Source organism: Pongo pygmaeus, chromosome 14 (assembly GCF_028885625.2).
Source record: "Pongo pygmaeus isolate AG05252 chromosome 14, NHGRI_mPonPyg2-v2.0_pri, whole genome shotgun sequence".
NCBI classification, from domain to species: Eukaryota; Metazoa; Chordata; class Mammalia; order Primates; family Hominidae; genus Pongo; species Pongo pygmaeus.
Genome location: NC_072387.2, coordinates 26,793,788 through 26,808,546, shown reverse-complemented (window position 1 = coordinate 26,808,546; position 14,759 = coordinate 26,793,788). Strand labels below are relative to the sequence as shown.

Here is a 14,759-nt window from a genome sequence, read left to right as displayed (position 1 = left end):
TCAATAAATAAATAAATAAATAAATAAATAAATAAGAAAGGGCAGGGGGGCTATTAAGGTGTTTGAAGACAATCTCCCAGGTTTATGGTGCAGCTGCACTTCCTCCCATCTGCCATTCTAAGAACAAATTGTAGAGCAAACAATAAAGCTAAGCATTTGAAGGAGAGATTTTCAAAATAAAAGCAGCAAAAAGATTAAAGTCATAATAAGGTTAAGGAAAGAAATTGATGCTATAATGCTCAGGCTAGACAGAACAAAATAGGGGTAAAAAGAGTAAAACAAGTATGTAGGGTTGAAATTCAGAAGAAACAAAAATGAAGGCAAAATAGAAAATTATAAAGAAACATCTTTGGCACATCAGGCAAATGGATGGTAAAAAGGAAGAAAATATTTTATTTAAAAATAAAGATAATAGCTGAAACAAAATATAAAATATTTTAAATATTATAAAACAAAGTTAATGGACTAGGTGAGATATTAAAAGCATAACTGTGCCGGGTGCGGTGGCTCACGCCTGTAATCCCAGCACTTTGGGAGGCTGAGGTGGGCAGATCACCTAAGGTCGAGAGTTTGAGACTAGCTAGGCCAACATGGAGAAACCCCGTCTCTACTAAAAATACAAAAAAATCAGCTGGGCATGGTGGTGCATGCCTGTAGTCCCAGCTACTCAGGAAGCTGAGGCAGGAGAATCACTTGAACCGGGGAAGAGAGGAGGTTGCAGTGAGCTGAGATCATGCCATTGCACTCCAGCCTGGGCAACAAGAGCGGAACTCCATCTCAAAAAATATTAATAATAATTAATAAATAATAAATAAAAGCATAACCGGAAACCGGCATGTGACTTTTTTTTTTTTTTTTTTGAGACAGAGTTTCACTTTTGTTGCCCAGGCTGGAGTGCAATGGCGCGATCTTGGCTCACAGCAGCCTCCGCCTCAGCCTTACGAGTAGCTGGGATTATAGGAACCTGCCACCAGGCCTGGCTAATTTTTTTGTTTGTTTGTTTGTTTTTGAGACAGCGTCTCGCTCTGTCACCCAGGCTGGACTGCGATGGCGCGATCTCGGCTCACTGCAAACTCTGCCTCCTCGGTTCAAGTGATTCTCCTCCCTCAGCCTCCCAAGTACCCGGGACTATAGGCGCCTGCCACCACGCCTGGCTAATATTTTTTTTTTTTTTTTTTTTTTTTTAGTAGATACTGTGTTTCACTATGTTGGCCAGGCTGGTCTTAAACTCCTGACCTCGTGATCTACCTGTCTCAGCCTCCCAGAGTGCTGGGATTACAGGAGTGAGCCACCATGCCCAGCCCAGGCCTGGCTAATTTTTTGTATTTTTAGTAGAGATGGGGTTTTGCCATGTTGGCCGGGCTGGTCTCGAACTCCTGGCCTCAGGGGATCTGCCCACCTCAGCCTCCCGAAGTGCTGGGATTACTGCACCTGGCCTTGACATTCTTTAACATGGTATCCGACCTGCTTTCTTGACTCCTTAGCAGAGCACATGGTTAGAGACTGAGCCTTCTTGGAGCCCATGATGGGTTAGCCTTTGCAGGCTCTGAGAGACGTGTCTTGTTGGCAGATACCTGGAGCAGGGAGTCAAGCTCTAGGACCAGCTTTCTGCTCCAGAGCAGGCTGGGGTTCCTTGGGTAGAATCCAGGTTTACCAGTATGATGTGCAGGGAACATTTGGTGACTCCTGCTTTAACAGAGGAGATTCTTCCAACCAGAACAAAGATTCCAGGGGAGAAGTTCAGCATTAGGCCTAACAAGTGGATTTTAAGTAGACACATACCCCTCATTTGATCTTTTTGTTGTTGTTATAAGAAATATGCCCTTAATAGAAAAAAATTGTAAATATAGAGACAGAAAAATCATGCTTACTTTTGGACACCATCCAGAGTCAACTATACATTGCATTTTAGGAATTTCTGTTTTTGTTATTTTTGTCCAATTTTCTTTGTGATCGTGCTCTAAATACAAGTTTGTTTTTATTTTGCTTTTACTCCTGGCAAGCTGTGAACTAAATTCAATTTTATATTCTGTCATTTTGTTTAATGTAGTGCTAACCTTTCCCTTGTCATTAGAATCTGTGATGATATTTTTAATGGTTATGCGGCATTCCACATTTTGGAATTTAGCCTGTTTCCTAATATTGGACATCTGGAATGTTTACCTTTTTGCTCTTATAAATGGTGATGCAGTGATCATTTCTGTGGACAAGGCTGTCTGAATTTCTGATTATATTCTTAATAGATAGAATTCTCAAAATGGTCTTAATATATTGCTTTTGAGGTTAACCACATTTCATCCTTACCGGCAATGAAATGTTATCATTTTTACAAATTATTTTTAATGTAATGAATCAGAAGTAGTATCTTTTTAAAATTTGTATTGCTTGATTGATAGTTGGAATAGACTGTTTTCCTTTAGAGTCAGACTTTGATAAACGTTTGTTTAGAGATGTTAATTTATCTGTTTAGGTCTTAGTATTCTCATTACTTTATATATATATATAATTCATATGTATTAAGAATGATAACCCTTTGTCATATGGGTTGTTCTTTTTTAAACTACTTTCTTTTTTATGTAACATTTTAATTTCTGTATTTCTCGCATTCCTTTTAAGCTTAGAAATATTATACACACTTGAAATCAAATGGATATTTCTATAGAAATTGTTTAACTCATATTATGGCTAGTATGCCAGTAGATTTTATATTTCAAAACATTGATTAAGCATTAGTTTTATTTCTAGACTGTCTCCTGCTCTTAACCTCCCCAATACTTCTGTATCAAGTACTCATATCCCCTAATAAAACTCAAAAGGATGACACAGGGCTGGGGTCTCAGATCTTTTTTTCACCCCTGGATGTGCTGTCTCCTCCATCCCCTCGCCAGAGACCGGGCAGGACGAGGTCAGATTCTTTATTATTCACTCATTATTTAGCCTCTAGGGGTGAGTTTATTTTCATAAGGGTCGAATACACATTTGGAAGATTTATTGATGTTACCACCATAAGCCTGCATCCTTTTATTTTAATAGATGAAGTGTTTAGAGGACATGAGCCAGGTCAAGCAGCAAACAGATCTGTGTCAGCAGCGGATGTTGTGTTGTACGGAGTAAACCTAATTCTGCCCTTGATGTCACAGGATCTCTTGAAGGTAATTAATGAAATTGAATGTGAACATACCACTATATGTAACTGAAGTTCAAAGATACATTAGACAAGAATATATCTGTGATTTAATTTAGTAGTTGTATCTGCTAAGTGCACATGAAGATACAATTTTTGTATTTTCATTAACAGTTACTTGTGCGTGCTTCTCAGTAACATGGGCCCTTACTCAGTCTCTGTTTCTGCCCCAGAGTCCTGCAGGCACCCATACATTAGTGACTCGTTTTGTCAGGGAGTGCTACAGAAAGAAGCCTGTCCTTTTAGAAACTACATTCTGTTAGCAGTTTTGATTACCTCATAATTTGTCACTAAGGGAATAAAGTAAGTTAAAAGTTTCAGTGTTTTCCTCTGATACTTTCTGAACATCACTCTCAGGTTAAGGGATTGAGCAAAGGAAGGCATTTTCCAAGGGGCACCCTGTAAAAATGGGATGGTATGCTTCCAAGACTGATGCTGTTTTAAAGTTTTTGCACATTCTGACTACATTATGCCTTGGTTTTGTCAGTTAATATTGAGGGTGTGGTGGTGGTGAGGCAACTTTTTTCTACCACCCGTAAGTACCACAGAGGGAGGTCTCTTGTCATGAGTTGTCATAGCAGGATAAGGGTGGGGATGAGGACATGGGTGGAAAGGAAAGGAGGAGTTTGTGTGTGTATGTGCACATGTGCGTGCATGCGTGCGTGTGCACACACACACGAGATAAAGACAAGGAGTAGGAGGAAGTAAGATAGTAGAGGCTGGACCAGGCGCAGTGGCTCACGCTTGTAATCCCAGCACTTTGGGAGGCCGAGGCAGGTGGATCACGAGGTCAGGAGATCGAGACCATCCTGGCTAACACGGTGAAACCCCGTCTCTACTAAAAATACAAAAAATTAACCGGGCATGGTGGCGAGTGCCTGTAGGCCCAGCTACTCGGGAGGCTGAGGCAGGAGAATGGCGTGAACCCGGGAGGCGGAGCTTGCAGTGAGCCAAGATCGTGCCACTGCACTCCAGCCTAGGTGACAGAGCGAGACTCTGTCTCAAAAAAAAAAAAAAAAAAGTAGAGGCTGAGAAGTGTCCAGAAGGTGAGTACATACGAGAAGAATGAGTCCTATTTGATTGCCAGCATAGCAAGATCTAACCGTGTGCTTCCCCCTCCTTGAGAGTGTCTATTGGAAACAATGTTGATGACCCATGGCATTCACACAGCAGCCAGCCAGCAGGATGAGGAAGTTGAGTCAACTCTCCATATTGATTTGCATTTAGGGTTTGTTTAAACAAATAAGCCATTAAACATTTAAGTGTGTGTTTTTCTTAAGTGTGGTTAAACCAGATTACCTACTTTTAGCTCAGTTCTCTAGGATAGTACAACTGGAAAAATGTTTTTGGAAGGGTAAAGACCGAATACTCTGCTCTGTGCATAGTCTTAACAATTTGTATTAACCTTCTTGAATTTTTTCAACATGTTTGAATGGAAATACATTTACAAAAAGGTTTTACTCCCAAGTTATTTAATAATTTTAAATCTGGCTGCCTTGTTTACTTTTTCCGGGTAAACACAGAATATCTGGAATTGACCTTAGATTTTATTAACTATCTAGAAGATAATTTTTTGACTGTCTGTTACTTTGTTTCATAGTAGTTACTAAAATATGCCCTTTATTTGTACCTGTTTTTACATTTAATTTGGTCTTCATGTTTTCTGTATCTTGTACATGTTTTAAAGAAATCATTATATTTAGAAGCTTATCAGTTACTTTATTTTATTGCATTGATGAAAATAGAAATTGGATACTAATGAGCATCCAAATAATTTAATATTTCTTTTTCAGTTTCCAACCCTTTGTAATCAGTACTACAAATTAATCACATTTATCTGTGAGATTTTTCCTGAAAAAATACCACAGCTTCCTGAGGATCTGTTTAAAAGTCTGATGTACTCCCTAGAATTAGGAATGACATCATATCCTTTAAATGAACATCATTGTTACTTGTCACTTGGGGAAAAAGATCTTCCTTTAAAGAAAAGTTTTCTAAGTTTACATTTTTATTTTTCTTTTATGGTTCAATTTTATTTCTTAAAAAACCCTGGGCCAGGCACAGTGGTTCACACCTGTAATTCCAGCACTTTGGGAGGCCGAGGTGGGTGGATCACCTGAGGTCAGGAGTTCGAGACCAGCCTGGCCAACACAGTGAAACCCTGTCTCTAATAAAAATACAAAAAATTAGCTGAGTGTGATGGCAGGTGCCTGTGATCCCAGCTACTTGGGAGGCTGAGGCAGGAGAATCACTTGAACCCGGGAGGCAGAGGTGGCAGTGAGCCAAGATTGTGCCATTGCACTCTAGCCTGGGCAACAAGAGTGAAACTCCATCTCAAAAAAAAAACCTGTCACCTCTGTAACTGCTCTATATCTGTGTTTCTTTTGTTAGTTTGCCTCGTCCTGTCCTCCTTTCACAGATCTCTGAGGCATTCAGTCCCTGGTTCCAGAGTTACCCCTTCATCAGGGTCCCATTAGTAATGCTGAGCTGGGTCTCTGGTCTTAGCTCTGATTGTAGAGAATAATATGACTTTTTAATAAGTCGTATGTATCATAAACTGAAACAAGCTATACATCACCAGGCTCAAACCCAAAAACCTTATAGGCGATCTGAAAAACGCTGGAAATCTTCTTTCCTTATATAACTCAGTGAAGATATTGCCCATGAGTCTACTTGTGTATCTGTATTCATTTCTAGAAACACTCATGCATTTAATACTAGCTGTAATTTTTTTTATCTTTTATAAATCGAATATATCCAATCTAGTTTGTTCTTTGACCTTCATGATCAGAATGAGTTCGGAGGTTTGCCAGCTTTGCCTGGAGGCCTTGACACCGTTAGCTGAACAGTGTGCAAAAGCACAAGAAACAGACTCACCACTTTTTCTAGCAACACGGCACTTTCTTAAGGTAAGATGTCTGTGCGGTAGGTCAGAAAATCAGCTACTTTCAAAAGTATGGTTGGTGCACATAATTCTGCATTCAAATGAGGAAATGCTTCCATTCTTTCGGAGGCGAGGAAACCGTGACTTCCTGTTCACTGTTTTTTCCTGAAGATCAACTCTTCATGGACACATTCTCATCCTCTATTTTTTGTGTTCTTGGAAATTGATGTGGTAAATATTGAGGGAATTTGATATTGTTGATTATTCAGATACCACAGCAAGTAGCAATATCTGTAAGGTATTTTTTTATAAACATTAAGGAAAATTTCAGATTGATTTAATAAATAGAATAACAACCAACCCTCTCTTTTTCTTTTTTGGACTGGGGAGGGACTGGAGGATATATGATCATCCTATGTTTTTATTTAGAAGTCTTAATGTAATTTCAGCTGGTTTTTGATATGCTGGTTTTGCAAAAGCACAACACAGAGATGACCACTGCGGCTGGCGAAGCTTTCTACACGTTGGTGTGTTTGCACCAGGTACTGGACATGCCTCTTTTCAGGGGACTCTTCTCATTCTGTTTTGCAAAGAGATTGTTGAGATAGATGGTGGGTCATTAATCCCCCCTTATAGGATCTGTGACTCAGTGCCTCAGTTCTGTTTCAGCGAGGAAGTATTTCTTAGCTTCTTTATTAGCTTTCACATGTCAGTTTGTGTTTATCTGACAGCTGTTTGTCAGTTCAAAGCATTTATTTTTTGTCCTCCACCATTATGAACCATCCTTTGCAATGGTCACTGCCCCAAAGCCTGTCCTTAAACAACTGTGCTAGGAATGAGGAATACATAATGGGTGTGTGAAGAACTCATGGTTTTGTAAGGGAGACAGGATGGCAGACAAGGAAGAGTCTGCCTTCAGACAGTATGGAAGACAGTATTTTATTGCATATTATAGAAAACAGTATATTATTTCATTTTGTTGATCTTTTAAAGATTCTGAAGCATCACTGATAATGGGGTTAATAGAAGAGTTAGGCTAGCTTACCTGTCTCCCCACTTCTGATCGAATAGGTGCCTGTGAAATTTATGAAAAGGACTGTATTGAACAGTTTGCTGCCTCCGTTTCCCCTTTTCCTCTCCCATGCATATATATACACACACATATATATGTAATGTACATATATATGTGTGTGTGTATATATATATACCTCCCAGCATGGTCAAGAAGCTTTGGCGTTTTATTTCCGTCCTTAAAAAAGGGCTTAGAGGAGGTCTTCCATACTATTTAAAGACCTCCTTTCTCTAGACTTCCCGTAACATCTGTGCCCTAAGCTGAAGGTGCCCTGGGGCTTCATTTCTTGCTCTGTGCCCTAGGCTGCCACTTCCTGCAGGTGGTACCTGCTCTCAAATCTGTGCCCTTTCTCTGTCATTTGACTTACTTGTTGCTTACTAGCAAGGTAGTCTTCTTGTCTGATCCTTCCTTCCTTCCTCTCTCTCTTTTTCTTTTCTTTTTTCTTTTTCTTTCATTTTTCTTTTCTTTCCTTTCTTTCTTCCTTCCTCCCTCCCTCCCTTCCTCCCTTCCTTCCCTTTCTTTCTTTCTCCCTCCCTCCCTTTCCTACCCCATTCCTTTCCACCCTCTTGTCTCTTCCTCCCTTCCTTTCTTCCTTCCTTCCTTCTCTTCCTTTATTTCTCTCTCTCCCTCTCTTTTAACATATTTACACACTGCAGGAAAGAGCAGGTTTTAGGTGTGGCCAGTATGATACCTGCTGCCTGGCCCCAGAGGCTCTACTATCTCGCTTTTTTTTTTTCCGAGACAGGGTCTCACTTTATTACCCAGGCTGGAGTGCAGTGGTGCAATTACTGCTAACTCCAGCCTCGGCCTCCTGGCCTCAAGCGATCCTCCCACCTCAGCTCCCCAAGTAGCTGGGACTATAGGTGTGCACCACCACACCTGGCTTATTTTTTGTAGAGACGGAGTTTCATCATGTTGCCCAGGCTTGTATCGAACTCCTGAACTTAAGCAATCCACCCGCCTCGGCCTCCCCAAGTGCCTAGGATTACAGGTGTGAGCCACCACGCCTTGCCACCTCTACCATTTCCCATGAGTAGGGAAATGATAGGAGATTATACTTGGTCCCCTGTGAACAGGACTGTCCCTTGGATAGGGCAATTAGGGGAGCCACTCTGGCTCCATGGTTGGGGATTGGGATGCTCTACCTTATCCTTCTTTTCCAAATGTAATTAACATTTGGTTTCACCATTTTGGTCTATCATGATATCGCAAGAAGCCAGTGAAAAATTACAGCATGCCAGGTGCAGTGGCTCATGCCTGTAATTTTTGCACTTTGGGAGACCAAGGTGGGTGGATTGATTGAGTCTGGGAGCTTGAGACCAGCCTGCGCAACATTGCAGAACCCTGTCTCTACTAAAAATTCAAAAATTAGCCAGGGATGGTGGTGCATGCCTGTAGTCCCAGACTCTTGGGAGGCTGAGGTAGGAGGATCACTTGAACACAGGAAGCAGAGGTTGCAGTGAGACAGGATCTCACTCTGTTGCCCAGGCTGGAGTGCAGTTTAGCAACCATGGCTCACTGCAGCCTCAACCTCTTGGGCTCAAGCGATCTCCCATTTCAGCCTCCCAAGTAGCTGGGACTACAGCTGTGCGCCACCACAACTGCCTAATTTTCAAATTTTTTGTAGAGGTGGGATCTCACTGTGTTGCTCAGGCTGGTCTCAAATTCCCGGGCTCAAACAGTTGTCCCTCCTCAGCCTCCCAAAGTGCTGGCATTAAAGGCCTGAGCCACTATGCCTGTCCAGGCCAGCTTTTTTTGAGAGCTTACCTCTGTCCTGGTTGAATTTCCCTTAAGCCCACACCTTCTTCCACTTTCCTTTATAAGGCTTTATAATAGAGTATTAAAAATAGAAAATTTCCCATATTCCTATATTTACTAAAGTCCTCTTCCTGCCCTTTCTCTAAGAGCTGCTGGGCACAGTGCTGGTTTGGAGCTTTCAGAGTGCCCTGCTCCACTTGGAGAAGGCACTGGAATAGATTTCTCCGCCCCGTCCTCCCAAAAGGCTCCTGCCTGTCCTGTCTTTGCCTGTCCTGTCTTTGTGCACATTGCTGTTCTCAGAACTGGGTGGACAAGATGTCTCTATTAACCTCTGGGGAACTATTGCAGACTTAGATTATGTGTAAAACGCAAAATAAATAGGAATAATGTGCTTTGAAGAGGCAGCACAACAAAGTTGATTATCACATCGGTCTTGGGTCTAGATTGGTGGACTCTTGCTTGATCTGGGCCATATCACTTCACCTCACTGAGTGTTGAAACCTTCACCTCTGGAATGGGAATAGAAACAGTACCTGTCTCGAAGCATTGTTGTAAATGATAGATGAATTAATTCATGTAAAAGGTTTTCAAACAGTAGTACTTAAATGCTGAATTATTCTAAATGTTAACTCTTAAAATGTGTCTCTGCCTTTTAGAACCCCACAGTCCAGTAACTGATAAGATCTACTTGTATGATATTCTAAGGAGAATACTTGTGTATACTTTATCTCTTCAATAGGCTGAATATTCTGAACTGGTCGAAACATTATTGTCAAGTCAGCAAGACCCAGTTATTTACCAGAGATTAGCAGATGCCTTCAACAAGCTCACTGCAAGCAGCACTCCTCCTACGCTGGATCGGAAGCAGAAGATGGCCTTCTTAAAGAGTTTAGAAGAATTTATGGCAAATGTCGGTGGTCTCCTTTGTGTAAAATAAACAACAGAACTTTATGCTTAATTTAGATCCTTTCTGCAAAGTGCACTGAATTGCTGAAAGTTGACTTGAGTCTTGTCGTATTCCTCAGTTCATTTGGCCATTTTGGATTTTGGAGAGCCTGAAACTTTGATATGTATGTAATACAGTGAAACAGGAGAGGTCAACTTGGCATCAGCTTCTGCTGTTAAGTGTTAGCCACAATCTGTCATACATATGTCTTTTAGATTTTGAATGGTGATTTAAAATTTTCAAAATGAAATTCCATATATGTGCAAACAGATATGGGCACCACAAAATACATATGCAGTGCCTTTTTTCCTTTTAACATAGGTGGCTAGCCAAAGTTTAGAATTTTTGTCATTAAATATGAAATGGATATATGCTAGGCAGTGTTTCTCAAAATCTCCATAGATCGCCTGCATCACTTGAGGAGCTGGTGAAAAGGTAGATTCTTAGGCCCAACTGTAGACCTTCAGAGTCAGAATGTCTGGTTGTTGGGCCCAGGAGTCTTCATGTTAATAAGCTCCCTTTCGTCACCCCAAAAGTTTTGAATCAGTGAAAGAGACATTGAAAACTCTTAAGAGGTTTTGTGCTTTCTAGCTTTTCCTCCCTTTGATGATTGGGTTTATAATTCAGCAAGAAGGGGAAACATCACCAGGGGTTTGTTGGCTTTTTCTTAGCTTGCTTTCTTGCTTGCTTTCTTTCTTGCTTTTCTTGCTTTCTGTCTCTCTCTTTCTTTCTTTTCTCTGTCTCTCTCTTACATCAACCCAGTGCTGCAGGTTTTGTGTAATACAAGTCACTAATCATACTCTGATGCCTGAACTTGAGGAGGAAAATACATGTATATTTTTGTTCCATAAAAATAACCTTAGGAACTGTAGCCATTTCATTGCCTTAATTTTAAGAGGAAAATACAAAAACAGCTGATCTGTTTTAGTAAGAAACCACGTCTTGATGCTTCAGAGTTGGTTTAGGGTGTTAGCTGCTATGAACCTGTTGCCCCTTTCGATCGTGTATTTATGTAGGTTTATCAGTGAAATGAAAGGCTTGTTTCCGTCTAGTCTAACTTTTTGAGTGTGTTTCTATCCAGCCACATAGCCCATATCTACTCTAAATGGCTTGCTTAAGCAATAATTATTTTAAAGGATGTGAATTACTGATTCACACAGACTATTGCACGTTGGGGCATTAGGGGCAATAATTCTTCTCCAGTCACGGGAGCCAGTGAATTTAATTTCAGAGATTAAAAATTCACTTTAGATCCTCTAGTTTGATCTTTTAATCAGGATTTTTATACAGCTGCCATGCTCCCCTAATTCAGTGTGCCAGCTTACAATGTGGAAATAAAAGCTAATTTATACACAGCAGGCATATGAAACTCCACTCATTGCAGTACTTTCACAGCACAGTGACAGGTAGAGGACTCTGGCACAGGTGCACTCATGAAACTCTGCTTCCACCATATTCCTGACACCTATCTATTAAACCATTCTGCAAATACAGTTTTTCTACCTGATTGCATATAGCATATGTGTCATGACATGTGATGCTGTGCAAAACTTTGTATAATTCTGTGTTATTAACAGTTCACAAAACTGGAGCATCTGAATTACATCCAACCTGTGCATGTGATGTTAGGTAGATGTGAATGCAGGGCCTTGGGCCATAACTTAACATTTCTCTCAATTTGATTACCATTGAGTCACAATTAAGGGGAAGCAAAAACATCTTGAAAAGACTGCTAGGAAGGAAATTAATATCAGTCATCCAGAAGTACACGTTTCTGTATTTTAAAAAATACTTTGATGCATTTATTTTTAGGTGTGTTTTTTTCCCCTTAAAAAACTTGAAGTGATATGCAGCAGTAATCTATTTGTTTTGCGTTGTTCTTGGTGTTTTGTGTTTCCCAGATCCCTCAAGCTTTCTCAGCTGTTGCGAATTATGTGTATCTGTGTGTGTGCTAAGTACAGTCTCTTTACCAAAGGGCACTGAAACACACAGTTGACTGGATAGGTCCACGCACCATGACAGAACTATAATCAAGTTATTAAAAATAAAGATGAGTGGGAAAGGAATGCCTTGGTAAGTAAAAAGGCATCTATATTTAATAACTTTTATCCAGATGGCAACATATTTGCAAAATTTGCCCAGATCCTATTACAATACTAAAAATAGAAAATTTCACCTCCATATTCCTGAGGTGTAATTTCATTAGACTAGTTTTAGTTTAAAAAGACCTTCTTCAGATTGGGCCAAATAATACTTATAAGATCACCAGAATGTTGAATATTAGCTCACTGGGGTGGGGAGAAGCCACTACCATTTTTTAGGTGATGGGGATGCCACTGAGTTGCAACGGCTAGACCTTTTCAGGGTGGTTGTGTGCATGTTTGCCTTATTGGTTGTTTGTTCACTTTGTGTTTTCTTTTGTTTTATTTTGTCCAATTTTGTCTTTAGTTGTGTTTATTAACTTCTCCCGCCTTGTTTTGTTTTAATGCTCTTGGCCCAGTAGGTGTCAAGAACACTGGCTTAATTCAAGTCAGTTGTTTTTTTTCTATTAAAACTGTTGTTAAAACATTTTTTAAAACAAAAACATTATTTGTGCCCTCTTTTATATATGTCAAAGGGACACTGTCAAGTATTTCATTTTTAGATTTTTGTTTTATAAAATTTCTGTTGTTCATATAGTATCCTTTAACCTCTAGTTTTCCATACATCCTTTGTTTGTTTCTCATTTTATTTTCCTTGACCCATTTATTTCCCAAGGCACAATCACTAAAGACTTTATACTTTCACAGTCTGTTAATGTAGTAGCACCTGTAACTGTGTTCTTGTTCTGTTAAAAGGATTGATTTGCTTTTATAGTCGTTGTGCTGGATGAGTGGCTGCCTCAGTAGCAAAACTACCTGACAGTATTTGACAGTGTCCTTTCCAGCACCGTTATTTGGGTCTTTCAGGGTGGCCATCTCTGTTAGAAGACAGTAGCATGTTAACATCACTGCATTGAGTTTTTGTCTGGTGTAAAGTGTGACTTTTAATGTAAACAAACTGCAGGTTTTTTTCAAACCAATTTTAAGAATTTAGTCTTATTTCATTGTAAACTGTGTATCTAATTATATTACATTACTCTGTTCAGATGGGATGGTTACTACTACTTGTCCATGATTTTCATTTGAAAAGCAAGTATCTATATCATTTCCCCCCAGTCAGCATTATTTAACACTCCCCTTAACTGTCTTTGAACTTTCTCTTTTACCAAAAATGTCAAGTCTTTATAGTTGTAATATCACCATGTTTCCCATTTCTGTTAATACTTCTATGAACCCCTAAAGTATTGAAGGGAACTAGCTGTCAGTTTCAAGGATTACAAGTTTGAGTCTCCTAGTATTCAACATCATTCTGAACCCTGAAATAATATTTTTCTCTGTTACAATTTTTATCTGTTTGCCACCTCTGTTGTTAGAGGTGGTTGTCAATTGACCTTACTAAGTTAGCTGTCTTTGACGAGGAATTACTGTTATTGGTTCCTGAATAAAACATTAACCTTTTAAGTTAGAAGGAACCGCAGTACTTCTTAAGGTTTGTTTGTGTTTTTTAAAACCAGAGAATAAGGAACTGATTTGGCTGTGAGGTTTAACATTATAATTTTCTGTAAGTTTTCCCACAAAACAACATTGTTGATTTGAGGATATAATAATGTTTTAAACTTTTTAAAATATAAGTGGTTATTCTCTGACTTGGTAACTATGTTCTGAAAACACTGCATTTAAGAATTTTTAAAAATTGGTTTTCTAAAATTAAAATGTCCAAATTAGGCATATTGCTGAGCTCAAATTGATGTGAAATGCCATGGTTCCAGTTGAATTTTAAGCATATTTTCATTTAGATATAAAATATGTGAAGTATGCTTGGTTGATTATAGTGAGAACCCATGACATAGTTAATTAACCAAAGAATATGTTTGGTTCAAATAAAAATAGAAGTTTAATACTGGGCATTCATTCTCTTTAAAGAGAATGAATGAAGAAATCGGTTTCCTGCTGTAGTTCTCTATGGGTAAGTCTTAGTAAAGACGAGAATGCTGAAGTCGGCTGTGGCGATTCCCTCCTAGGAACTGGGAGGTGTGGCTTGCCCATTACCCGCTTGAAGCTCACATCTTTACCCTCCTCTCCCACTGTGGTTTGATCTTCACCTGTTCCCAGGCCCTCCCAGCAATTGGAGAGGTGTCTTTTTTTTGGTTTTGGTTTTTTTCCCCCCCCGTCTGCATTCTTAGGCCTCTTAGCTATTAGGAACTGTCAGATACATACTAGTAGCTAATTTTCCTAGCCTGAAATTATATACTGCATCTGCACTATGTACCTACTGGGGATCTGACCTCAAGTGTTTTCTGAGCCCAGGCTTCCTGGTGTGGTGTCTTTTACCACATAAAATTATTACAAATTGCAAATGTTGGTATTGTGATTTGATTCTCTGTACAAAGAAAGAAGCTCTATGCAGTGAGTTTGTGGTTTAATGGTCACAAAAATGTTAGCACTGCTACCACTCAGCACGTGTAAAATTTTTTAAATTTATAAATATTAAAATTTTAAACTTACACTAAGACTTTTCAGTTTTATTTAAAGACCCAGGGATGAGTGTACTGTTTAAATATTTACCTCTATTAACATAACTAATGAAGGTATAAAGTTGCATTTAGTTTTTCAGAAGATGCTGCAATATGATTTTAGGAAATAAGGCTATGTATTGAGCCAGTTATAGGCTGAATATCAGGTTGATAAAATTTTATTTGTATTTTTAAAATTCATAAATGGGAGTTAAAATGTGTCTTTTCACTAAATATTTTTATTACATTTTTGTTTTGACCATGTGTGATTTGTTCATGGGTATTTAGCTAGACTCTTTTATTAAACTCATTGAAATGGTG

At 39.3% G+C, this 14,759-nt stretch overlaps 1 protein-coding gene across 3 annotated transcripts in view; it reads left to right on the top strand.

Annotated features, from left to right (window-relative positions):
- XPO4 (exportin 4) overlaps positions 1-14,429 on the top strand; it is a 124,877-nt gene extending 110,448 nt beyond the window's left edge. For 2 of the 3 annotated variants that reach the window (XM_054447269.2, XM_054447271.2), the window contains 5 exons: positions 3,034-3,152; positions 4,978-5,109; positions 5,977-6,093; positions 6,518-6,610; positions 9,638-14,429. In XM_054447269.2, the coding sequence (XP_054303244.1) occupies positions 3,034-3,152; positions 4,978-5,109; positions 5,977-6,093; positions 6,518-6,610; positions 9,638-9,835 (659 nt within the window). In that variant the 3' untranslated portion in view covers positions 9,836-14,429. The remainder of the gene's footprint in view (positions 1-3,033; positions 3,153-4,977; positions 5,110-5,976; positions 6,094-6,517; positions 6,611-9,637) is intronic. The other variant, XM_054447270.2, reaches the window with a different exon arrangement.
- The last annotated feature ends 330 nt before the right edge of the window (positions 14,430-14,759 follow it).